Here is a 26,922-nt window from a genome sequence, read left to right as displayed (position 1 = left end):
TTACTACAAAATACATATATAAGATTAAAATATGTTTACACCGATTAATTTTATCAAATCTGATTATGCACAATGAGATTTATTGTATGGTTTGTTTTTTTTCCCTTAAACTCTTTTTGGTTTGAGTAAATTGATATGATGGACTATCACATTTAATAATTAATTTAATAACTATTACAACTTGCCTATGGTGTAAACTGAACATAATATTTGTACATTTACTTGATAAAAGTAGTATTTTAAAAATTATAACATGCAGCAATATTTATTTTCTAAAAAGAGTTGTTATGAATAAAAAACTAATTTGTTTGCTGTCTTGATGCACGTTTTGGTGTAAGCTTGTTGGAAAAGTTTATATCCTTTCAGAATAAGTATAAATTTTACAGAAATAACAATTTATTTAAAATGTAGAAATTAATGAGTACTAAATTTATTCTTCTAATACTTAATTGCAAAATTAAATAAAAGTATTAAATTTATTAATCTACATTGAATTAATATGTCAAGATTATGCAAGATTTTATAGAAATAATATACATTAATAAAACTTATAACTTAACAATGAATTTAAAGAGAAAAAAATAAAAATAACTTTAGCTTATATGGAAGTATTTCCCGTGCAAAATCTTATTTTAAAATCTTGCACTATTTTCATTTGTTAGTTTCTCCATTCAATGTATAACATAAAATTTGTACATATTCGATTTAGGAAATATGCTAAAAGATATGATTGAATATGTCCATAACATTACTAGTTTAAAGTGGTTAAATAATACTTAAAAATACTTACAAATATATTGATTGGTGCAGTTATTATAAATATATAACGATCATAAATATCAATGAAATAAGCAGTTATCGAAAGGTTAACCCATAAAATTTCAGTAAAAACAAATTAGATGATATTTGTTTTAATTTGTAGGTCTCATAGTGATTTTTTTTTTCTATGATGGGAGAAGTTTTAAAATATGATTTTTTTTTTCTCAGTTTGTCTCAAAAGAACTTAGTTTTCATGATAGAGATCTTTTCTCTCCTTTTAATACAAAATCAGATAAATAGTGTATCTTATATTTAAGATATTTATTAAACAGCCACTGTGAAATTTAATATAAATCCATTGGTTAACACATTTCAGGACTAAACCTTTGTATTGTTTTGCAATTTTTTTTTTCTGAACTTTTAATTTTAGGAATTTTATCATTCTAAATTTAAAATATACATATAGTCATTTCATCGGAAACCTTGATATTATTAATTGCCTTCAATTTTACTATTGATTTTTCAATTTCATTTATTTTATTATTTGATTTTCAAAATTATATTCATATTATACGTGTGTCAATTGGATGTTAAATAATCTACTTTATAATGTGGCTTAAATAATAAGATTTTCTTTCAAGTGAATCATATATATTCTTCAACTAGTACATTTTAAATGTTGTCAACAATCTTGGATTAAGTAGTTATGTTAAGTATGTGCCATTAGTTATATAATATTTAACGATTTGTTTTCCATTTGAACTAATTGAGTTATTTTAAAATTATAGAAATTTTTTAAAGTTTGATTTAATGGTTAAGTTGTTGATAAAGTGACGTTTAATTGAGTGATTATTTAATTTTTTTCATGCGTTTTTGTTCAAACAACGTCTCATAATTCAAGTAAGGAGAAACTTGAAAGAAAATAAAAATTTAAATAAAATCATTTTTTTAGTGAAAATTCTTCTCTCAAATAACATGAGTCCAAAAGTTGTTATTAGACCATATAGCTCACTCCAAAAGATCAAAAATAACTTGAGGAATTAATCACAACTCAAACAAGCAAGAATTCTAAGAGCTAACTCTATTTTATTATATAATACTACTTAAGGAAGAATGTGATCTTACTCTACCAACATTTTCATACTCCTTGAACATATGTTAACTTTAAGTAGTTGCATTTTCAATAAACTATAATTTATATATATTATATAAATTTCAGATGTGTTTATTTCAATAAATTATGAATAAAAGAGAAAATATTTTACCTACTTCATTTAAAATGCCATTAGTTTTTCTTTTTATCGGAAAAATATTTGACCAATATCATTTTAAATGCTATTAGTTTTTTTTTTTTTATCGATGTTAACTATTAGTAGTGAGTAATGGAATGGTTGTTAAGGTAATTAACTGAAATAAATGCAATTAAGGTAAGTAGAGCTATCAAAACGGGTAACCCGACTTGACTCATCACGGGTTAATAATTTAGTGAGTTAATCCAAACCGACTCACTTATTAGCGAGTCAAAAAAATTTGAATCTGGCCCAGTTCACCACGGGTTGATGGGTTAAATAGTTTGACTCACAAGTTCAGTTAATTAAAAAAAATACTATTTTTTTATTTTTTTCAGTCAAAACTAAATTATAATTCTAATTAAAATCTAAATAAACTTTAATTAAATCTAAATACAAACAAAAATTGTAACATCCCATTTAATAGTTTTTCACACTATCAAACAAAACATTATATCATGGTCAGACATAGCAGATAGTAGAGTTAACAGTTATATATATACATAGTATATGAGTCCTTAAAAACATAAAGGGGCTTAATTAACTTGTCAAGCTAAGACTCCTCAAAAGTTTGGCTCAAAACTACTACAGCAGTGAGTAGGGGGTGTCAATTCCTACTCTGAAGGGGGGCGTCATCATTTAGACTAGGCTCTGCTCACACCAACAATAGGCAATCGTAGCAAAGGAGAAAGCACAAGAGCAAAACCACATGAACACACAAAAAAAAAGGTAAGCTAACTGAAAGAAAAGAAAGATAATGCAAAACATCATTTACATCACTCATAACACATAGATCAATAATTAAAATTCTAGACTCCATATCCGGATTGTGTAAGCAACATTGGAGCTCTTGGTGGCTTGCACCTGCAACAGTTCCCAGACTCTGCAGAGTTTGGACACAAGGGGTTATCACCCGACTGTTCCCAGGGTAAGTCCCCTTCGTGTTTAGGACTGGATCAAGTCCAAAGACTAGGACCTCCTGCTACTCCTAACGACATAATCCATTATACTCTATCTGAGCGTGAATGATTATTGAAGTTTCAGGATACCAACCAATATGGATTCCACACGTCCTTACACACTAACAACTCACATGAATTTCCCTTGAAATTCCATTCCAACCATCACTCTATATACTCATACTCTTCTAGTCTCATCACACAATACATTAAATAATGATCTATCAAGCATATAAGAGCTTCCTTGCACGAAATCATAGTAAAACATGTCATTTTTCCCTTAAAACAGAAGTTGATGTGCTCCACTGCAGTGAATCTCGCTTAAGCTAGGCAATCTAGCCCAGGCGAGAAGCCATCTCGCTTAGGAGAGGCTATCTCGCCTAGACGAGACTCAAACAGTGGCAAGGATTAAAAACTGGGCGAACTCTTGCTCAGGCTAAACTGGCTCGCTTAGACGAGAGTGTATCTCGTTTAAGCGACTCCAGCTCGCCTAGGCGAGACCTCGCTCAGTATCAGGGGTGAATCTTTCTGATAGTCTCGCTTAGGCGAGAACCACCTGCCTAGGCGAAAATAACATATCATCCCACTATTTTCACATGCAAGAACGCAAATTCAGGGCAACCATGATCATACACTCACACAAGCATTTCTAGCAATCAATTCAGCACACCAATATCATACAAAACATAATTTACGGCTCAAATGGACAGAATTTCGGTTAGCTTCCCTTACCTTTTCAAAATCACCACAAGCAAGACTCTAATACAAGGGCACCTCAAATCCTCAACCTAAGGGGCTAAAATTCGAAAACTCTGGGTGAGTACAAGACCCTAATTCGGTTTTGGTAGGCATCAAACTCCAAAATTCCAGAATTGAAGAGAATTAAGGAAAACTGAATTTGACTTACCGGAAGGGGAGGATGACTCAGCTAGAGGAGGAGTTCTTCTCCTGGTTCTGGGTTTCAGCAGCAGTAACAGAGGGGGAGTGATTAGAATGGGAAAAGAAATTGAGTTTAGCTTGAGAGAGGGGCTGTGCAGTTGGTTTAGAGAGAAGGAAAATAGGTCAGGGTGGAGTGTGGTTCTGTGATAGAAGTAAAGGAAGAAGAGAGTGTATAGAGAGGGGAGCTAGTGGGTCCTTACAAAAATCACAAAAATACAAATTATCTATGTATTAGGTAAAAAAACAACCTAACATGGCCCAAAGCAAAACCCAACTTAATAAAAAAAATACTTGTGTGACCCTTTATTTGCGGGTTGATGAGCCAACACTCACCACATGTTTAACCCGTATTATTTTAATCCCTATTAAAATTTATATAACAAATTCAACCCAACCCATCCCGAACCCGTGGTGAGCCGGATTGACTCGCTGGTTCCAACCCATTTTGACAGCTCTAAAGGTAAAGAATTTAGAATGATATATAAATATTTTACAAAATTTGTAATTTAAAATCAACTTAGAAGCTTGATTTAAATTATTATTCATCAAGAATTAATCCTCTAACTCACTAGTTTTAATTATCATCCTCACCATGTAACTCAACATTCACAACGAGACCTAGATTTTCAGGTGTTGCATCATCTACCAACCAATCAAATAGATCTTCAACCGACAACAATTCATGCACAGAATAAAAATCTAGTGAACAAATCACCTTCACATATATGTCATTTATCCTGTTATATCTGAATGAAGCTCATCATTGCCATATATATAACTTTAGATAATAAAATTTAAAATATAAAAGCATAACTATTAAAAATATGACCTGATATTAATCTTTAATTCAATAACTAATTATATTATTTTAATTTACATTTTCAACTCTATGTTGATTTTAGCAAAGATGAAAATACATCTTACAATGGAAGATAAAATAGCTCATCTAGAAAAGATTTCATATATAAAATAAGTACCTGCAGTAGTTACTTACTACTGCACCAGAAAGAGAATGGAGAATGAGAATAATAACTTTACTTACTTATCATACCAGAAACAGTTACCAACAGCAACAAAACCTTATCAAACAATATTTTCCTGTGTGATGGAAATAATTTACTGGTACAAGTACGATATTAGGATTTATGAAGCAGTGCTGAAGCCAAAAGCTTGTTTCTACCTAACCCAGAAAGAAACGTGGAAATATATATGGCTATTACCAGAAAAACCAAGCCTGCACCACTCAAAGTAGAAGAGAAGCTAGAAGCAGTGTGAGAGAGGACATGGTGAAGCAAACAGCAATCTTAGGCTGTGCATTATGTGGTGGTTGTGCTCCTGGTGCTCCAGCAATAGAGCTAGATGGGGATATTTCAGAAAAGGGAGCCAAAGGGGGTTCTGTAACATTAGCTTCAATCAGGGAAGGGATTGGAGCCATAGCTGGTGGTAAGGAAGATTTGTCTATGAGTTGAAAAAGGCCACCTATTTCAACTGGTTTCATGTAATTGGGAGTGCTGTTACCCAAATTTAAGCATCTGTTCCCTGTGCAGTAGGATGATGAAAATCATAAGCCTGAAGCGATTTAACACAATATCAAAATCAAAAAGAGCCAAAAATAAACCTTTAATGAATTACAAGAAACATACATTTTAACTTAAATCTAGAGTTAATTTAGTGGTAAAAATCAGAAGAAAAATGCAAGAAGTTGCCAGCCCATTTATTCCACTAATATTTGAGATATATAAAATTGATTTGAAGATTTAAAAACGAAAATTAAAAAGTTGTGAATTCAAATCCTCTATCGAAAAAAAAAACTAATAATTAACATTTTTTAATAAAAAAATAAATAAATAAAAGGTATGCACTTACTTCTGTATCTATCGGCTGTTTGAAGGAAGCCTGTGATGACACCATCAATTCCAGCATCCTGAACAAATGTATTGATCTGCTCAGTTGGATCTGACATGAAATCCCATACCTGAGATATAAACTCATTGTGGAATGTTTGTACGTAAACTGAGAGATTAGAAGATTTTAACTTTGGCACGGTCTTTGTAGAGGCAGTGAGGAAGAAATCATTTGTCAGGTACACAGAGCCCCTTTTGATAACCACAGAATGAGCAAATCTTTTGATATTCGAAAGAGCTGAATCAACGATATCACCAACTATCTCATCAATCATGTACACAAGTTCATACTTTGTTTTCTCCTTGAATTTCAGTAGTACAGAACTATCAGTGGACTGAATCATAACGTTTGGAGCCCCTGGTTCACCATAACCTGCTTTTCTCAAAGTATCAATGACTGCATCAATCACGCTTAAGTTTTGTTCCTTTGCAAGATATGGTGCATTCTGCCAACAGTAGAAAACACCACAATTTCAAATAAAATAATAGGAGAAAGTAAATTTGAAGGAATTCATTATCTTTATCATTATCATTTGACATGCTAAGAATACGCTACTATTATCATTCCTTCAAAAATATAATTCCTCATCTGAACACCACAGCCTCATTGTTGTGTGACCATGTTAAGGTAAGTTCTACTAAGTCACAAGGCCATAACCCCACAAACTTTAATAAGTTAAGGCATAGTGTGAAAAAATATTAACTTTAAAGCCCAGATGTGTTTATGGAACTCACAATTACACCCATTGATTTTATCATTGTTTTAATCACGATAACCATGAAGGAGATAAGGACAATAAAAAATTATACTTTGAATCCATCCTTGCAACCAACAGCCAAATTTTTAGAGATGTCAAAATTTTGGTTAAATTACTCTTTTGATTATTATTTTTAAAAAATATTAAGTTGTTTGTTTAATTTTTTTAAGTCTCAATTTGCTTCTGATTTTAAAAAATATTAATGTATTTTGATCTTTTTCGTAAAATTTTTTGAAGCAAAAGAAAGATTTTTCATCAAAAATCAATTACACCAACAAATGAAACAATCATTTTTATTCACAATTTCAATTTCGATGAAAAATCCGATTGAAAAAATTTAACAAAAATAACAAAATTACATATTTTTTAAAAATCGGAACCAAATTGAGACAAAAAAAATCGAAGACCAACTTGATATTTTTGAACGAAAATAGGAATCAAAAGAGTAATCTCATAATTTTTATATAAACTAGTAAAAATATGGACAATATACTTTAACCCACTTTTTTTGATTTACTTCTAACTCATCACTTCAATCATCATTAGATCATCACATCACATCACTAAAAAGAATCAAAATAGATTATCTAACGGTGATTACAATACTAGGTTAAAAATAGGTCAAAAAAGATGGATTAAAATATCATTTTCCTAAAAATATTGTATTTACTTTTTTCATGATAATAAAAAATAATAAAATAATAATTGTTGTTATTATTATAATTATAAAATTAAATATAAATATTTTTTTATAATTTTACTATAATTAATTTTTATTTATAATGATTAAGTTTAAAAAAAATAATCAAATAAAAAAATAATTAAATTACACAAATAATCATTTAAAAGATAATATTAATAAAATAATTAATTTTATTTAAAAAATACTTAAAATATAAAATTAAAAAAATAAATGTGGACAACTAAAAAACCTTTTCCTTATATATAAATATAGATATATACAAATTTATTAAAATATTAATTTTTAAAAAAATATATTTAAAATTATATATTAATATATATATATATATATATATATATATATATATAATACTATATACGATTGGGAACTAACAAAAGGCAAGTTTTTCAATTGAATAATATATCTGACCTACTTCTCAATTCAAATTTTTATCTACAAAAGGTAAAAACGCTGATGTGTCAATCTCTCAGCATTTTGAATGTAGAAAAAAATTGGAAAAGAAATGGAAGAACGAAAGTTTTAATTAAAACTTCTTTCTCTCTCTTTCTCAGTCTTCTCACCTTCCGCCTTCTCAATTCTTTCTCTCTCTTTCTCATTCTCTCTGCGATCGCCTTCTCACTTCTTTCTCTCTCTTTCTCATTCTCTCTGCCACCGCCTTCTCACTTCTTTCTCTCTCTTTCTCTGTCTCTGTTGCTCCGCGTTCATCATGGTTTCTCTGCCTTTCTTAGCTTCTTCTCTAACATCTTCTTTTGTTCATCTTCTTCTTTTGATCGAGTTGTTTTTAAATCGCAAGAAAACGACTATGGAGATGGTTTATATTTTTTTATGAGCTTTGTTCTGTTCATCATTTTTCTTTTGTTTATAGGCTTCAACTGACGATTACAAAGACATGCATCTGAGATTTGCCGTTCATCTTATGTTTATTTTGTGGATATCTTTTTTTTTTTTTGCTTTCTCAAGCGAACTGGTATTGTTCTTTATGTTTTTTACTGAGATCTAATGGTTTCTTTGCTTGATCTTATGTTTTCGGTGTTTAAATGCTTGAAATGAAGGGTACAACCACAAACATCTTTTTTAACCAGCAAAAAACCGAGTCTGGAGATGCTTTATATATTTTTCTGAGCTTTCTTCTGTTCATCTTCTTCTGTTCATCATGTTTCTTTTGTTTACAGGCTTCAACTGAAGATTACAAAGACATGCATCTGAGATTTGACGTTCATCTTATGTTTCTTTTGTGGAGATCTTTTTTTTTTTTTGCTTTCTCAAGCGAACTGGTATGGTTCTTTATGTCTTTTACTTAGATCTAATGGTTTCTTGGCTTCATCTTATGTTTCAGGTGTTTAAATGCTTGAAATGAAGAGTACAACCACAAACATTTGTTTTAACCCACAAAAAACCGAGTCTGAAGATGGTTTATATTTTTTTTTGAGCTATCTTTTGTTCATCTTCTTTTGTTCATCATGTTTCTTTTGTTTACAGGCTTCAACTAGATTACAAAGACATGCATCTGAGATTTGTCGTTCATCTTATCTTTCTTTTGTGGAGATCCTTTTTTCTTTTGCTTTCTCAAGCGAACATGTATGGTTCTTTATGTTTTTTACTGAGATCTAATGGTTTCTTGGCTTCATCTTATGTTTCAGGTGTTTAAATGCTTGAAATGAAGAGTAAAACCACAAACATCTGTTTTAACCTGCAAAAAACTGAGTCTGGAGATGCTTTATATTTTTTTCTGAGGTATCTTGTGTTCATCTTCTTCTGTTCATCATGTTTCTTTTGTTTACAGGCTTCAACTGAAGAGTACAAACACATGCATTTGAGATTTTCCGTTCATCTTATGTTTCTTTTGTCGATATTTTTTTTTTGCTTTCTCAAGCGAACATGTATGGTTCTTTATGTTTTTTTTCTGAGTTGTAAGTGATTATTGGCTTCATCTTAAGTTTCAGTTTTTTTAATTCTTCAAATCAAGAGTACAACCACAAACATCTGATTTAAACCGCAAAAAATCGAGTTTGTAGATGCTTTATATTTTTTTCTGAGCTTTCTTCTATTCATGTTCTTCTGTTCATCATGTTTCTTTTGTTTACAGGCTTCAACTGAAGAGTACAAACACATGCATCTGAGATTTTCCGTTCATCTTATGTTTCTTTTGTCGATATTTTTTTTTTTGCTTTCTCAAGCGAACATGTATGGTTCTTTATGTTTTATTCTGAATTGTAATTGATTCTTTGCTTCATCTTAAGTTTCAGGTTTTTTAATTCTTCAGATCAAGAGTACAATCACAAACATCTTATTTAAACCGCAAAAGACCGAGTCTGGAGATGCTTTATATTCTTTTCTGAGCTTTCTTCTTTTCATCTTCTTTTGTTCATCATGTTTCTTTTGTTTAAAGGTTTGATCTCCAGATAACCAACACATGCATGTCAGCTTTGTTCATGTCATTATTTGTTTTTATTTTTAATGTTTTTCGATTCTTTCTTTAACATTTTCACAACTCTTTGTATTCTGTTCTGATTGCCACTTTCCATTTTTTACGACATTTGAAATACTTTTAGATATTTTATTTTATGTCAAAAAATCACTTCACAAATCTTAAATTTTTTATTTTAATTATTTATTTATTTTATTATTTCAACCCTATTATCTTTTAATTCATACTTTTTATTCACTTTTATATTCACAATTAATTGCAAAAATTTTGATGCACGATTCACCAGTAAGTACGGACTCTACCAAAAGGAATGACTTATCCTTTTCTCTTTCTATATATTGGCAACAATAATGACTTTTCGTTTTCTCTTTCTATATATTGGCGACTACAAACTGACAAATTTTGTTTCTGTTGTGTGACCCATTATTTTCTCTTGAAATTATTCTTCATACCCACTCTTTTCTCAAACAATGGAATCCGTGCGCACACCACAAGCCATACTATCTGGCAAAATGCTTGGCGGATTCTTGACTATGTTTTTGAAAGACCAGGTATTTTTTTTATTCCTTCACATTCCTTTGTATTCTTTGTTTGTATTTCTTTATTCTAAACTTCCTTATCTTTGAAGGATTTTGGACACGTCGACCGACTCTTCATAATACGTAATTTGAAGGACCTTGGTTCACAGTGGACCATTGTTGATTACAACAGGAATGTTCATAATGTTACGTACAACATGAATATTCACACTCCAATGATCACCCAAGGCTGGAATGATTTAATATCTTTTTATGCAGATGAGTCTGACAAATTGGTTGTCTTCAAATATTTTGGAAATTCGTCTTTCCAACTACACGTCTCTAAACGTGTTTGCGACTCAACATTGAAAGCCAACTTCTTCAACCATCTTTCTATCCGTCGTCCTCTACATACTTCAAACTTAAAGCATTTTGAAGTTCAACTATCAACATACTACTGTCGAGCCAGCCACTTGGTTAGTTTTATTTTTTTTTTGATTATTTATTTACATGGCTTCTTGATAAGTAAGATATTTTATCCTTTTTGTTGCAGTATTTGAAAAAAGAATTTGCCACTTATTTTAAAAATGGTGGTCTTAGATCTATTGTTCTACACGGACCAAGGGGAGAAGTCGAATATAAATTGATCATAAGACGTAATTCTGTTAAGATTGGAACTGGCTGGAAAAATTTTTGTAATCTTCATCAACTTTTTGCAGATGTCGTTGTGTACAAAAGGAATTTATGAACTTGAATACCAAATGAGACATTCTAGGTATGTAATTTATTCTTTTTTTATTCTTATATTAACAAAGTAGTGTATTAGTCATATTTTTGTTGTTGGTGGTTGAAGATAATATTCAATGAAATCAAATATTAACTTGACATACCACTTTAATTACATTCTAAATTGATCTATTCTATTGATACACTTCAACATCTTTTAAAAATATTAGATTCTCATCATATAGATAGTTAAATATCCAAAAACTCATTGCTATTACCACAATTATTACATGTAAAAAAAATTCGTGCGTTGCACAGGTAGAAGGACTAGTATATATATAATTGTGTTGGGGACATGGCCCCCTAGCTATGATGCACCGATACTTCAACTTGGGTCATGTATCCGTATCTGACACGTATCGTGTCCGATACTTTAGGATACTCTAACGATATTTATCAATGAAGTATCTAATTTATAAGTTAGTAATACACTACAATAAAAATTTTGAATAGTAACCAATTTTAGTGACAAAAAATAATTAGTCACTATATAGTGACCAAATTGATAACTAAAGTAGTTTCAAAAAATTATAACCGGTATCTAAATTAATAATTAAAATAATTTAAATGATGAATTGATTTTTAAATTGGTCACTAACATTAACTACAAGGTTTTGACTACCAAAATAATTGGTCTCTAATTGAAAATTTTGGATTCCCACATTAATCATATATTTATTATGTTTGTAAGAATTATTATATATTTTTCATTATTCATATATCATGTATCGTATCCTATTATTTTAAAAATAAACATATCGGCATATCGGATACGTGTCGTATCCGATACACGTATTATATCTGTGTATCATAGCCCCCTAGTAATGTATTTATCTATATCCACAAATTTCAAGTATATTCTAATAACAAAAAGGTAACAAATATTAGATTGAAGTCTTAAATATGTTTTCTCCTATAACTTAAATTTTTTAAGTAAAACTTGGTATCTTCAAAACTTTAACCTAATTTAATTTTCAATTTTAAAAATGCGTAAATTTAGTTCTTTTAACCAAATTTTGTTAAATTTATTTTGACGTTTTAAACATGTTTTTCAACTAATATTGAAGGAAAAATGTGTCAAATGGTATAAACAATTCAAATATTATTATGAAATACATTTAAAATATCAAATACATTTAACAAAATTTTGTTAAAAGAATTATATTCACACATTTTAAAAGTTGAAAAACTAAATTAGACCAAAGTTTTGAGAGAAGGCTAATTCTAATTTTTTATAAAAATTAAGAAATAAAAATAGATTTAATCCTAGATGAAAAAATGTGCTAAATAAGGGTTAAATAATTAAATATAACACTCAATGCACCAATACATTTCCATTTTTATAAAAGGTTTTACATGTGTGGAAAAGCTCCTACTCAAATTTGAGCGCGTAATTCGAATCTAATTTTTTTCAGAAAACCATATTAGTATTTTAAAAAGGGTTAAATATGTTTTTGGTTCCTTAACTTTAAGTGAAAATTGGAACTCCTTCGAAACAATGACGCAATTTAGTTCTCCAACTTTAAAATTATGTGAATTTAGTTTTTTCAATCAAATTTTGTTAAATTTATTTAGAGTTTCAAACGCATTTCTTAACTAACATTGAACAAAAAATGAATCAAACGATGTAAACAACTCAAATACATATGAAACACACTTGAAACATCAAACTTGGTTAAAAAAACCAAATCCACGTAGTTCTAAAGTTGGGGAACTAAATTAGGCTATAGTTTCAAAGAAGAACTAATTTCAATTTTCACTGAAAGTTGAGGAACCAAAAACATATTTAACCATTTTAAAAACATCAATTTTCTACCTAAGAAGTACATCACTCCTTTTTGGTAAAAACAAAAAAAATGATTTGAGAAATCTTTTACAATTTTAAAGATAATGTTGTGTTAAAAAAGACCTTCTATAATTAAAAAAAACATATTAACAAATCTCAACTTACTATACAAATTTATTGGAATGAAATATTATTGTCTATAAAAAAATTATTTTCTTTTTCTATAATTATAATCGATGATTACATTATTTAATATATATTTTATAATATCTTTTTTAATTATATTTGCTAGAAAATGTTACTAAGAGTAACACTTTAAAGTAAGACCTAAAATTATGGTATTTCATGATTGTTTATGTTTTTCAAATGGTAAGACTCAATCATTTTAATATTAAAATGTTTTAATATAAATAGAAAATATTATAAATGAGTTTCATTACTTTAAAACACATTATCTTTCTAGATAATATTTTTCTAGAATTTTCTAACTTCTCTCTTAATGTTTCTCACTCTGTGTTCATATGTTTGAAGATCTAAGACCGTTGGAATGTGATATGAAGTGTAAAGTATGGATGTTGATGTATTGTAAAGGATGAATGACTTTGGATTAAGGTACGATATATGTGTATGTTATGGTGTGATGATTTAAGTTCATATGAGAATGTGTGATGTGAATATTAGTTGGTTAAATCATGGTATGAAAGTGATGATGATGTAGTGATTTCCAAGGAGGAAATTCTATCTTGTGTGTGAATTACTAGGGTATGCATTGAGGTAAGGACCGTTCCATCATGTGAAATTATCCTGAATTCTACTAACCATTCATACTCATATAGAGGAGAATTATTAGTTGGTGAGAGTGACAAGAGGTCATGTCATAAGAACAGTCCTAGGGTTCTTATGAACGTGACAGGGACTAATCTTGTGTGTGATAGCTCGAAAGAGCAATGTACTACCACCACAAGTGCACAACTTCACGAGTCTGACTCAAATGCATGTATCTAGATAAATTGAGTAAGAAGAGTCTAATTTCATGTACGAATGTATGAGAACTGTGTGATGAAATCTAACATGTTATTAGGTATTTTGGTACTATTTATACACACACAAACACACACACACACACACACACACACACGCACACACACACACACACACACACACACACAGATATATATGTTATCTCTTTTTCAGCTAGCTTAACCTTGTGTTTTGTTGATTTCCTTATCTTTGTTTTTCGTCTTTGCCATGATCATCTTTTTAGTGAAAATAGAGGATAATACAAGTGTTGTTGTACCTCTACATGAAGAGGAATTTGCAGTTTGATTTTATATAGAGTTGTCAAAATGGGTTAGAACCTGCGAGCTAACCTGGCTCACCACAGGTTCGAATCGGGTTGGGTTGAAATTTTCTTATAAATTTCAATACAGTTTGATTTTTGATCCAGTCCACCTAAAATCCAGCTCACCCGATTTGAACCTATGGTGAGCCAGGTTGGTGAATAAAGAGTCACACAAGTGTTTTTGTTTAGTTGGACTTTGCATTTGGATAAGGTTAAATTATTTTTTTAGCTAACACATAGATAATTTGTATTGTTGTGATTTTGGTTTGTGTTGGATTGTATTAAAGTTTATTTAGATTTTAATTAGAATTATAATTTAGTTTTGACTAAAAAAATGTATTTTTTTAATTATGTGAGCCCGTGAGCCAATCCGTTTAACCCACCAACTCGTGGTGAGCCGGGTCGAATTCAAATTTTTTTGGCTTGCTAATAAGTGAGCCGGAGTGGGTTGACTCACTAAATTATTAACCCGTGATGAGTCGGACAGAACGAGCCAAATTACCCGTTTTGAGAACTCTATATTTTTTTTCATGTATAATTTTCAGAAAAGTTCTATAAATGAGTAGTTTCTTTGCATATATTATGGTACTATAGTTCTATTTCTTCTTGGATGGTTATATTATTGTCAAATAAATAAAAAAAATAAAAAATAAATATATATATATATATATATATATATATATATATTTATTTATTTTTATTTTTATTTTTGAGCTATTTGTTTTTAAATATTAAATATAAAATATCTTATTTTTATTAGTTTTCATTAACCACACAAATTAAAAAAATAATTAAATAAAAATTAATCTTTTATATTATCAATATTTTTATTTTTATTTAATTATTTTTAGCTAACACTGGCCATCGAATCATTCAACCAGTTCTCATCTTCGAACTCCGATGGGGAGCCTGTGGCGCGCGGCGCTTGGCATGTCGGAGAATTCCACCAACTACGACGGCGTCGAGTTTTGGTCCAACCCCGAGCGAAGTGGATGGCTCACCAAGCAGGGCGAGTACATCAAGACCTGGCGCCGCCGTTGGTTCGTCCTTAAGCAGGGCAAACTCTTCTGGTTCAAGGACTCCGCCGTCACACGCGCCTCTCGACCACGCGGTGTCATACCCGTCGCCACGTGCCTCACTGTCAAAGGCGCCGAAGACATCCTCAACAAGCCCAACGCGTTTGAGCTTTCCACGCGCTCCGACACCATGTACTTCATCGCCGATTCCGAAAAGGAGAAGGAAGACTGGATCAACTCCATCGGTCGCTCCATCGTCCAGCACTCGAGATCCGTCACTGATTCCGAGATCGTCGATTATGATAACAACTCCGCCAAGCGCTGATGACGTGTTCTGCTATCCACTTGCCTCTTTCGGTGAATTCTCCTTTTCTTTTTCCGTTTTACTGTGTTTGTGTACATTATAAGGATTATTATTACATCAATCGCCAATCGTGCTCGTTCTTGCGAGGAATCTCTGTTTATGTAGCTGAACTGCTAAGAAATTGTAATGTCCAATCTTTTCGATGCAATAGTACGGTGAAAGCTTATAACAAGTTATGTATTAGAGCTCTCTATTGAACTTTACAGTAACGAAGGCAGAAGGGAAAGAGAGAGAAAGGGAAAAACTTTTTATGGAAAAAGAAAGTATATTGTATATTTGTGTATGTAAAAGAAGCTATACAAAAATATATATATATATATATATATATATATATATATATATATATATATATATATATATATATATATATATATATATATATATATATATATATATATATATATATATATATAAAAGAAAAACTACTAATAACAGAAACCTAACTATCAAAACACAGGAAGTTAGGGGTAAGTGTGGGAGCTGAACATTACAGATATGGATATATTATTAGCCTCACTCAAGCTGGGAATAGATGTTTTTCATTCCCAGCTTGGAATTATGTATATGGAAGGTATGTGGGGGTAGAGGCTTAGTAAAAATGTCTGCAGCTTGGGAGGAGGAGGAGATAGTGAGTAGTTTAATCAAGCCATGATTGATCTTCTCGCGTATAAGGTGGCAATCAATTTCGATGTGCTTTGTTCGTTCATGATATACTTGTTTGGAGGCGATTTGAATAGCAGAGTAGTTGTCGCAATAAAGGGTTGCAGGAAGTGTGAAAGGAAGCTTGAAGTCCTGAAGAATGTAGGTCAACCACTGAATTTCACACGCAGTGGAAGCGAGGGCACGATATTCAACTTCAGAGCTGCTGCAGGAGATGGTTTGTTGCTTCTTGGATTTCCATGATATGAGGGAGTGTCCAAGATAGATAGAGAAGCCGGTTACAGATTTGCGTATTGAAGGACAAGATGCCCAATCAGAGTCATTATAAGCCTTAAGATGAAGATATGTGTTGGTGTGGAAGAAGAGGCCCTGACCAGGAGTACCTTTTAAATAGCGGAGGATACGATGTGCGGCTTGTTGATGAGAGGTGGTAGGGGCAGAAACAAACTGGCTGAGATTGTTGACAGCAAAAGCGATATCAGGACGGGTGTTGGTGAGATAGATAAGGCAGCCTATGAGTCTTCTGAAGGAGGCAGCAGCATTATCATCAAGGAGGTGGCCATCAGGTTGTAGGCGAGATGTTTTGGCCATTGGAGTAGGAGCAGGGGCACTATTCAGCGTGCCTGTTTCATGAAGCAGATCAAGGGTATACTTGCGTTGACTGAGGTGAAGACCAGTGGAGTTGCGTGCAATTTCAAAACCTAGAAAATAGGTAAGATCACTGAGGTTTTTAATGTGGAAGTGTGAGTGAAGCAAAGTAGTGATGCGGGTGATTTCTTGAGCGTTATTTCCCGTGAGCATAACGTCATCGACATAGACAAGGATAGCAGTAAGAGATTGATTAGTATGGTTGAGAAATAAGGAGTGATTAGCATAGGAACATGTGTAATTGTTAGATAAAAGAAAGGAAGAGAGCTTGGCATACCATTGGCGCCCTGCTTGTTTGAGACCATAGAGGGAACGTTGCAATTTGCAAACTTTGGAGGGATGAGGGGAATGAAAACCTGGGGGAAGTTTCATATAGACCTCCTCGTGAAGATCACCGTGGAGAAAAGCGTTGTTTACATCAAGCTGTTTGATTATCCAATGTTGCGATGTGGCAAGGGCAAGTAGCAGGCGAAGAGTGGTGAGCTTGGCAACGGGTGCGAAAGTGTCGAGAAAATCGAGTCCCTCAAGCTGGTTGTATCCTTTGGCAACCAGTCGGGCTTTGAAGCGTTCAATGGATCCATCAGAATGATGTTTAACCTTGTACACCCAGCAGCAGCCAATGGCAGTTTTTCCAAGTGGTAAATCAGTGAGAACCCATGTGTTGTTATCTGCTAAGGCTTGTAATTCATCCTGCATTGCTTGAACCCATCGAGGATCCTTTGAAGCATGGGTGTAACTATGTGGTGTATTAGTGGAAGATATAGACAATATAATATGTTTAAAAGAGGGAGAAAGTTGACTATATTTTAAGTATTGAGTAATGGGGTATCTAACAGTAGTGTGAGTTTGGAAATCATTAAGATAAGAAGGGACCTTTCGTTGTCTGTTAGATCGTCGTGGTGGATCAGTGATGGTAGTGGAATCTGGGGCAGTAGCAGATGGTGGAACGGTGTCAGGTAAAATGGAAGCATTATCCGTGGTAGGTGTAGTAGAAGGGCCATGTGGGGTATCATCAACATGTGTACGTGTAGTTTGATCAAGGACAGTGAAATCATGCATGTAATGTGCAGGGGTGGGAAGGGAAAGGGAATTGTGATCAGGTGAGTTATGAGTGATGACAAAATAAGGAAATGTGTGTTCATGAAAAATGACATGACGTGATATATCAATTTGGTGAGTGCTTAAATTAAGAAACAAATAGCCTTTAGTGTGGGGTTTGAAACCCAAAAAAATTCTTGAAATAGCTTTGCTGTTAAGTTTTGTGCGTTTTACATAATGAGTGGATATATAGCATAAACAACCAAATATGCGAAGCAGAGAAAGATCATATAAAGAACCATATAAACGTTCATAAGGTGTATCATTTTTAAGCAAAGGTGTTGGTATGCAATTGATTAATAAAACAGCATGTTGAGCTGCAAAGCACCAAAAATTATGAGGTAAGTGAGCTTGGAAAAGGAGAGCACGAGTGACATTAAGAATATGTTGGTGTTTGCGTTCCACAATACCGTTTTGTTCAGGAGTATAAGTGCATGAAGTTTGGTGAATAATGCCATATTTAGTGTAAAAACCATGCATAAGAAATTCAGAACCATTGTCTGTTCGAATAACTTTAATAACAGTTGGAAATTGAGTATGGATGCAGGTAACAAAGTCAGAAACATGTTTTCGAGTTTGAGATTTAGCAATCATAGGAATGAGCCAAGTATAACATGTACAATCATCAACGATAGTAAGAAAATATTTAAAACCATTTATGGATGCAGAACATGGTCCCCAAATGTCAATATGTATGAGATCAAAAGGTTTTAAAGTGCGAGATGTGCTAAGGGGAAAAGGGAGTTTTCTTTGTTTTGATCTATGACAAACATCACAAGTGTCAGGATTTTCAGCAACAATGTAAGAATATTTTTGATGTAACAAACATAATCTTTCATGGGAGGGATGGCCTAAGCGGGAGTGCCATAGAGTAGTAGTTGCAGAATTACATAAAGAATGAGAAGAAGTAAAAGCCGCAGAGGTCAGTACATATAAACCAGCATGAACTTTAACTAAACCAATCTTCTCTTTGATTTTCACATCCTGTATCATACAGCCAGAAGAAGAAAAAGTGAGATCAAAGTGAAGAGAGTTAACAATTTTAGAAACAGAAAGAAGATTGAAAGAGAATTGGGGGACATAAAGAACATCAAGTAATTGAAAGTTGGTGTTGAAAGCAACAGGCCAGTATAGTGTGCAAAAACAGTGGAACCATTAGGAAGATTGATATAAATGGGGCTGATGCGTTTATAAGAAATGAAATGATGTAAAGATGTACAGATATGATCTGTAGCTCCAGAGTCAATGATCCAAGAATTAGCAAAAGTCATGTTGTGGATATTACCAGCCATTGAATGAGTGGAAGAGATAGATCCAACTTGGTTTACTTGTGCAGTGGGCGTAACTGTAGCTGATTTTTGAAAAAGATCTGAAAGAAGTTGGAACTATTCAGGAGTAAGTCGTATATCACCACTGTCAGTAGAATTTGAGGAAATAGAAGTTGTTTCTTGGGTGGTGAGGTGATGAGCTTGAGGTGATTTCCCAGAGTGAAGTTTATGTCCGGGAGGATAGCCATGTTTTTTGAAACATATATCAATGGTATGGCCCGATCTATTGCAGTAGGTGCATATTTTCCTGATGATTTGTGTTTTAGATGATTTGCCATCTTGGTTGGGAAAACCAGTTTTGCGGAAGCAAGCAGATTCATTATGGCCAGGGCGTTTGCAGTAATTGCAAGTATTGGAAGATGTAGCAAGAACAGTACTGGTTCCCGTGTTAGGTGATGCATTGGATGATGTAGAGGGAGATTGATGTGTGTGTCGAACAGACGCAGTGAAAGATCCAGCAGCAAATTGGCGTTCTTGTTGGATGACAGAGGAGAAAATCTTTGTGACAGGAGGTAAAGGTTCAAGCAGTAACATGTGAGTCTGATGTTGTGAAAATTGTCATTGAGACCACGAAAAAATTGCATAGACTGGTCTTCAGACTTACGGAGAGAAATAACAGAAGAAAGAATGCAAGAGCATTTGGGTTTGCATGTGCATATGGGGTTGGGTCGGAAGTTATCCAATTCATCCCATATGATACGAAGTTTTGTGAAATAGTCAGAAACAGATAGGTCACCTTGGCAAAGGGTTGCAGCATCCATTTGGAGAGTTGAAATGCGTGATCGATCACCTTGAGATAATCTGTGTTGTAGGTCGTTTCAGATAGTGACAGCATTATCCATCCATAAGATACTGGGACGAATGGAGAGGGATACTGAATGGACAAGCCAAGAAATCACCATGCTGTTGCAACAGGTCCATAAAGCATATGTGGATTCTGTTGTGGCAGGTCGAGGAGCAGTTCCAAGAACAAATTCAACCTTGTTCTTGGCATTCAAGGCAGTAAGCATCGATCGTGACCAGGGATGATAGTTTGAATCTTCTAAAACAGGAGATACAAGAGGGGTTGTAGGGTTTTCATTGGGGTATAAGGTAAGGTAACTGGGTAGAGGGGTTGGTTGGGTTGATTCACAGGTTGGTTGGGTTGATTCAGTCATGGTGTAAGAAAGAAGAGGAAAGATAGGATAAAGAAAACCAAGAAAGGAAAGAAAGAAGATTAAAGGGGTACATCTGATACCATATTGAACTTTACGGTATCTGTAACGAAGGCAGAAAGAAAAGAGAGAGAAAGGGAAAAACTTCTTATGGAGAAAGAAAGTATATTGTATATTTGTGTATGTAAAAGAAGCTATACACATACATATATATAAGAAAAACTACTGATAACAGAAACCTAACTACCAAAACACAGAAAGCTAGGGGTAAGTGCAGGAGCTGAACGTTACAAATATGGATATATTATCACTCTCATCCGTTCAGAATTCAATAAGAATTTGGGAAATAACAGAAAGTAAAGGAATTTTGTTCGTTGTCCTCTTCCTACTCTGGATCAATGGAAACCCAAGGTCCAGGAAAGCAAGAATGGTGTCGAAAAGAAGCTTTCCCAGAAATTGGAGAAGGAAAACACGCAAGCACTTATTGCGTGACAGCAGATTGATGTTTGATCATTTATAGTTTAATATTTCTTATTGTCTTGTCTCAAGAAATATTGTTCCTCCAGTAATAAGGATTACCAAATGGCTATAACAACAAAACAATTCATAGTTTATTTAATGCCTATAGTTCTCTAATTTTGTATTCATTTTTCTCAAAGTTGATTTGAACAATCAGAAGTAGTTATCAAATGCTGCCAACAATTGCTTTACTCTCTCTTTGTTATCTTGGTGTTTGTAATTTTGGTGTTTACAAGGATGATATTAATGCCTCTCAATGATCATGACAAATGATTTTTTATGGTTTACCATATGGCTTAGACAGTTAACTGTGCCTTACTGCATTTCATCACAGATATTACATGTTCACATAATATACAGCCAATGGAAGGAATTAAAGACTGAAGTACTGAAATAATGGCCTGAACAGAACGCACCTCAATGATGATCACAACACCTAATGGGGAAGGACGACCTTGTGTGAAATTCAAGAACTCGGACAATGTTAACAATGATACTTTCTCGTTAAATTTTGGGTTTCTATACAAAGTGCTAAACGGTTTCAGCATTAAGGCTGCAGAAAAAATGAAGAAAAGAAAAATACAGCCGTCAAATATTTGTTTTTACATTTTAGTATATTGATAGGTAAAATATATTCATAAAAATGAAATGCAACTGAGGGCCAAAAAAAAAAATTATGAGATTAGTCTTTCAAGCAGTAAGAAATAACTTGGGATTTGTCAGATCAGGTATCAGTGCACCTCTTTCTGGTCATGAAAACACGAAAAGAATTATGATAAGTAAAATAGATTATCCTGTGAAGGGAAGGTCAAAATCCATTTTGTCCCATTATTCCTGATACATGATTTGCTTGCATTGTGTATTTATATCTCATTAGACATGAACTTTCACTTAATTAAGGTATATGGCCTTCACTGTTTGATAAGTCTCTTGTATAAATAACCTGAATGAAGAGTATAGGACCATTAGACTTACGGGTCAAGCTTGATATATTATTCCAATACAAGTCGAATGCAAATATTCCATCACCAGATTGGATCTCTGGAATAGATTTGCTAAGGTCGTTGAATCTTGACTGAGCAACATTTGTGTTCGGGATAAGATCAATAGAGCTAAAGCAAAATGGTATTCCATCTTTTGAAATCTGAACAGGACAGTCGAGAACATCTGCACCATCTGAAAAAGCCTTTTCATACGCTAAGTCGGTACAAGGAGGATAATCTCCACTGGCTCCATATTTTGAGATGACCAAAGTGTTAACTGAGACATGAACAAAATGAACGTATCTGGTTAGTAATGACGCAATTTACACCAGCATAGAAGTTCGCATATGTACCAAGCAGGGAAAGACTAAACTAAAGAATAAGATGAGTACGTAATCATACAAACATACAAAAAAAACTGCTCTCATTCACTCATCACGCCACAGGGAAACACTTTTACAAAGGACAAATGGTCATTTCAAACTTTATTGGGCCTGCTGTTATAAATTATAGGGGTGTAGGAAGAAAAATCCTGACTTTAACGCACCTTTTTTTGGAGCATTGAGACCATTGTGAGCAAAGCAGTCTGCATAAAATCAGACCAGAATTCTTTAGTTACCTGGAATCCACATGCTACTAAAATCAAGTACAGAAGTACACACAGTTATAGAAGATGCGGAAGCATAGTTAATCGATACAGAAAATTTCAGCTTGGGAAAGTAATATAAAGGAAAAATGTCTATAATTGGGTTAATGCATTAGGAAGATGAACATCATGTCTTTTACTTGGTCGCCTAAAGTATATGGTTGGAATTTGCCTAAAGAAGAAGCCTATTCTATAAACTGGACCTGGCTTAAAAGTTAGAAGCATAAAGAGAGAGTTGGTAAGATTATGTCCATATATTTCCTATATAAGCGATGGTCAATACAAGTTCCACCAGTGTCATCTCTTTGATCAAGAATTCTATGATATAACTTTGGGAAATCATAGTTTGACTCGGTATTTCAAAGTGGCAACCCCATGCCATCTACCCCATACCTAGATTTAAAACAAATATAAAGTAGCTTACACACAGATCAATATCTTAGCATGGTGATCCCAGAATTCTAGAATTATACAAAATGAAGCATGGTCACTTTAAAAATTAACAACTAAAACTGCATCAACTCATTTAGTGTGATTCATCAAAATGCTGTGCACAGAAGCCCTCTACTAGAGGTACACTAGTAACAGGATCATAGTTGCATCAACTCCGTTCCAATGAACAAATACAATCTCTCCGTATAAGAAAAATGGTAATAGTAGACAACATGTGATCAATTTGTACAAGAAAGGTCATCCTAACAAAAATGGAGAAATGTAACTTACCTATAGCTGTAGATGACGTTAGGGGGAAGTCAGACAACACACCATCAACAGAGAAGTTTCCATTCTCAATGAAACTCAGGTGCTCGGCAACAGGGTCATAGCTGTAATTATAGCTGATTGGAATATCATTCTCGAAAGTTGAAGCAAAGACTTCCAGCCCCACTGTGTGCGCATCGGAGACCAAAGATGTATGCGGTTGTAGATAATGACTCTTTAGATCCACAGGCCATATGTAGTCTTTGGGAACAAGAATTCCTGAAGCAAATGTCTTGATAGATGTTAGATTTTTTAACAGTGTAGCATAAGTCTGGTTGGTTGATGGATCTACTTCCCCTTTTTCCATAAACCTGAAGACCAGTTTTGTTCTTTTTGGATTGATGTCTGTTCTTATGCTTCTGAGGAAACCAGCTTCAGGTGATGAGATGTAACTGACATTTACTGTTGTGGAAACAGAACGTACGAAGTTTTTCATACTCAAATTGTGTTGTGTGTAGAATGCATCATGCTGCAAAATATCCGAAAAAAGAAACGTTCAGTTTTGCGAAAAACTAAAATATACGTAAAAGAAAAGGGAAGTGATTGGTTAACAAAGTTTTTTAACAAACTTTTTGACAAATTACTAATTTAAGTAAAAAAGTATTATTTTATTATTTTATTTTGGTTAAAAAATAAAATGATAATCTATTTTAATTCCATTTACAGTAACTTTGTCAAAACATTATTTTCCAAAAGAAAATCATTATACCTGTATATTCAACCACAATCCTGGCGGGGATGCTGTTTTAACCACATTATTCACAGTAAGAATTTGGAATGCATTGTTATTAAACTTCTCTGTTCGTGTGTAAATTCCCTGAACCACTGTCCAGTAACCAAAATAGTCAGCAATTAATATATATATATATATATATATATAAAATTCATAGTAAATGACAGATATTACCAATCATTAATGTAAAATTTACATATGCTGCAAATTCGATGACCTGCCTTGAAACTGTTTTGGAGAACAGGATTGAAGATTTCGATTCATTTATAAAGATTGAGAAAGAGATTATGGCATAAATCTATCAAAAGATTAGCTGTTTTTCTATTATCATCATAATCCATGTCCCATACTCATTGTAATAAGCAAATATGTATATAAAATCAAGGCCTCAATAATGATAATTTCTTGATTGTATAAGTTGCAACTAAATTATAAAAATAAGAACGTAATAATTATTGAAGACAGTGATCATGTGCATGCCCTCGTCTATTCCAGAGGTAAAACCTTCCAGGGTTTTATTTGGTTATTACATTCATCTCTTCATGTAGAAATTTTTTTGAGAAATGTATTTATCGTTTTTTACAAGATTTCTTTAATAGTTTAGAAGATTCAAATCAACTAGATATAAAGGCAAATTATAATAGACGGTTTAGGACAATGTTATTTTCACTACTAAATTTTAACAACTTTATCTTATCACATAAGGTGTCATCTTTTAAGTAGTTTTGAAATATTGAAAATAAGAAAAAGGACAAATAAAAAACCATTTAAAAAATGACACCTAAGGTTGTAAAAAAGGTTGTCAAAATTTAGTAGTCAAAATATCATTTTTCATTATAATATACAATGGAAGTACAAATCCCACTTTATTACTCTAACCTTATGGGCTATTTTGTTTTTTCTTTAAAAGGATTAGAGCACCCTATAAGTGCTCTACTATATATATTCATTAATTTTTTGTTGATAGTTGATAAAAAAAATTACTCTGAAATTAAGTTAAGCAAAATTTAACACTTACTAAGATGGTGTTATACAGTGTATCATAGTAAAATTACTTTAACCAAACACCAGCCTTATGAGTGAGTAAGGGTGGTTAAAAAATTAAGTATTGTAACTACAGAATGATTAGCAAATAATTACAGATGATATCTTCATAATCTATACTATACTTGTACGTATTTTCATATTTAAGCTTAATTAATTATTTGGTCCCAATTTTAATTAAAAAATTTTAAATAGACTCTTCTTTTTGTTTTTAATTCAATTAAGTTCAATTTTTTTAAAATTGATTCAATTAAATCTAATATTTATTTTATTGATAAATAAGTACCATACCCCATGAACCAATTCACTATGAGTTTTGTCAGCTTCTAAGTGAGCCAACCGACTTCTGTTGTTTTATTTAATCTAACCCACTTAACTTTTTGTATTCTTAACAACTTTATATAATCAACTAAATTAATCATTTTTTTAATCTATGCAAATTAGTTAAAAGAATCTTATATATGCATGTAGAGATGAAGCCATGATATTGTGTAACAATTAAATACATCATTAACATGAGTAGAACTTACGGAAGACATTGTTGGAACGTAGATCCTCTAAGGTGTAGTCCATAGAAAAATAGCCACTGGTCGTTGCACCATTAACTGGGTAAGTGCTACTTTTATATTTAGCATTTTGAGCAATATTAGTGGCATTTTCAAGCTTGAGGTCTGGGATGCAGATCCCCTGCGCATCTTTCGTTAATTGCACGTCACACCATAGAATGACATTTTTTAAACTAGCTGCTACAGCAAAAAGATACGCAAAGTCACTGGAATCGGGAAATATCCCTGAAAAACCACCACGAGCTATGACCAACGGTGGATTTCCTGCACCATACAACTCCTCCAAGTCAGCTTCAATACACAAAGTACACACCACAATTTTTCCGTAAAAATCCATTCAAAGTACATGTCAAACACTATTAACAGTGCCTTTCTAATTTATATAACAAAACATTAAGATCTAATATCATGATTCATGAAGATACATTTGTAGGATTTTCCATAGAAGTTTATATTTAATAATTCATAAAGTATTGGATTTGATGAACAAAAACACAAGGAAAATATTAAAGAAAAGAATTATATTCTAAGAGAAGATTACTAGTAGACGTTTTCTAGCATACAGTCTTCCCTAATTCTCATATTATGGTTTCAGGCTCATACACCACATATATCAAGCTAAGGTAACCGTGAATAATTGATCTCTGATCACTCTTCTTTTCCTTATATGTGAGATAAATATATACACAGCTGAAACAGTTAATTACATAAATTTAGAAGAAGATTAAGGAAAATTCCTAAAAAACAAGTTAAGTATCTTACCTATATATTTTACTTATATTAACTAGATCCAAAATTAAGTTAATTACGACATTTGACAGTAATTATAATTGTAACTATGTTTGACTCTAACGGTAATATTCGAACAATTCCTCTGTTTTTATTTATTTTATTTTATTTTCTCAGCAACATTATGCAGAAGCGAAAAAAAAAAAGAGTGAAACGAGAGACGAACCAGAGAGAGTGTTCCAAGTGGTTGCGTTGGATCCTTGTGCAGAGACCTGAGGCAGCACCGAGTGAAGAACAAGAAAATGTAGGAGAGAGAATGAACGGAGAAGAACGCGTGCATTCCACATTCCGGCGAAGTTTCAGTTTCCAGTGAAGTTCCGGCAAAACTTGGCGGAGAAGAAAACGAGAGTTTTGCCCACTCACTCACTATGTATGGGTTGCAACTGCAACGCTCGAGTGATATATGACAGTGGACTAGACTGTCGTTTAAATTACACCGTATGT

At 32.6% G+C, this 26,922-nt stretch overlaps 3 protein-coding genes across 3 annotated transcripts; 1 reads left to right on the top strand and 2 right to left on the bottom strand.

Annotated features, from left to right (window-relative positions):
- Positions 1–4,963: 4,963 nt before the first annotated feature.
- LOC114188487 (glycerophosphodiester phosphodiesterase GDPDL4-like) lies at positions 4,964–6,597 on the bottom strand. The gene is made up of 3 exons (XM_028077059.1): positions 6,586–6,597; positions 5,813–6,296; positions 4,964–5,485 (listed from the first exon to the last, which is right to left on the bottom strand). The coding sequence occupies exons 1-3, from the start codon at positions 6,595–6,597 to the stop codon at positions 5,190–5,192; spliced, it is 792 nt and encodes a 263-aa protein (XP_027932860.1). The 3' UTR covers positions 4,964–5,189.
- An 8,431-nt stretch (positions 6,598–15,028) lies between these two features.
- Positions 15,029–21,677, top strand: LOC114188162 (pleckstrin homology domain-containing protein 1-like). Its single transcript, XM_028076713.1, has 2 exons — positions 15,029–15,544; positions 21,293–21,677. The coding sequence occupies exon 1, from the start codon at positions 15,072–15,074 to the stop codon at positions 15,510–15,512; it is 441 nt and encodes a 146-aa protein (XP_027932514.1). The 5' UTR covers positions 15,029–15,071; the 3' UTR covers positions 15,513–15,544; positions 21,293–21,677.
- On the bottom strand, positions 21,255–26,922 carry LOC114188486 (glycerophosphodiester phosphodiesterase GDPDL3-like). Its single transcript, XM_028077057.1, has 7 exons — positions 26,645–26,922; positions 25,654–25,953; positions 24,056–24,171; positions 23,311–23,815; positions 22,489–22,527; positions 21,934–22,218; positions 21,255–21,511 (listed from the first exon to the last, which is right to left on the bottom strand). The coding sequence occupies exons 1-7, from the start codon at positions 26,763–26,765 to the stop codon at positions 21,255–21,257; spliced, it is 1,623 nt and encodes a 540-aa protein (XP_027932858.1). The 5' UTR covers positions 26,766–26,922.

The sequence above is a fragment of the Vigna unguiculata genome, chromosome 6 (assembly GCF_004118075.2).
Source record: "Vigna unguiculata cultivar IT97K-499-35 chromosome 6, ASM411807v1, whole genome shotgun sequence".
Lineage (NCBI taxonomy): Eukaryota > Viridiplantae > Streptophyta > Magnoliopsida > Fabales > Fabaceae > Vigna > Vigna unguiculata.
The sequence above is the reverse complement of the archived record's forward strand: the minus strand, read 5'-3'. Positions and strand labels throughout refer to the sequence as shown.

Bases quoted from the DNA above. Each gene is read 5' to 3' on its own strand.
- LOC114188162 (XM_028076713.1), top strand. From the start codon at position 15,072: ATGGGGAGCCTGTGGCGCGCGGCGCTTGGCATGTCGGAGAATTCCACC.
- LOC114188486 (XM_028077057.1), bottom strand. From the start codon at position 26,765: ATGTGGAATGCACGCGTTCTTCTCCGTTCATTCTCTCTCCTACATTTT. The intron at 22,528-23,310 runs GTAAGTTACATT...GATTTTATGCAG, and splicing joins AACGTCATCTACAGCTATAG to ACTGCTTTGCTCACAATGGT. The intron at 21,512-21,933 runs GTAAGTCTAATG...TTTTTTCTGCAG, and splicing joins TAATATATCAAGCTTGACCC to CCTTAATGCTGAAACCGTTT.
- LOC114188487 (XM_028077059.1), bottom strand. The intron at 5,486-5,812 runs GTAAGTGCATAC...CCTACTGCACAG, and splicing joins AACAGCCGATAGATACAGAA to GGAACAGATGCTTAAATTTG.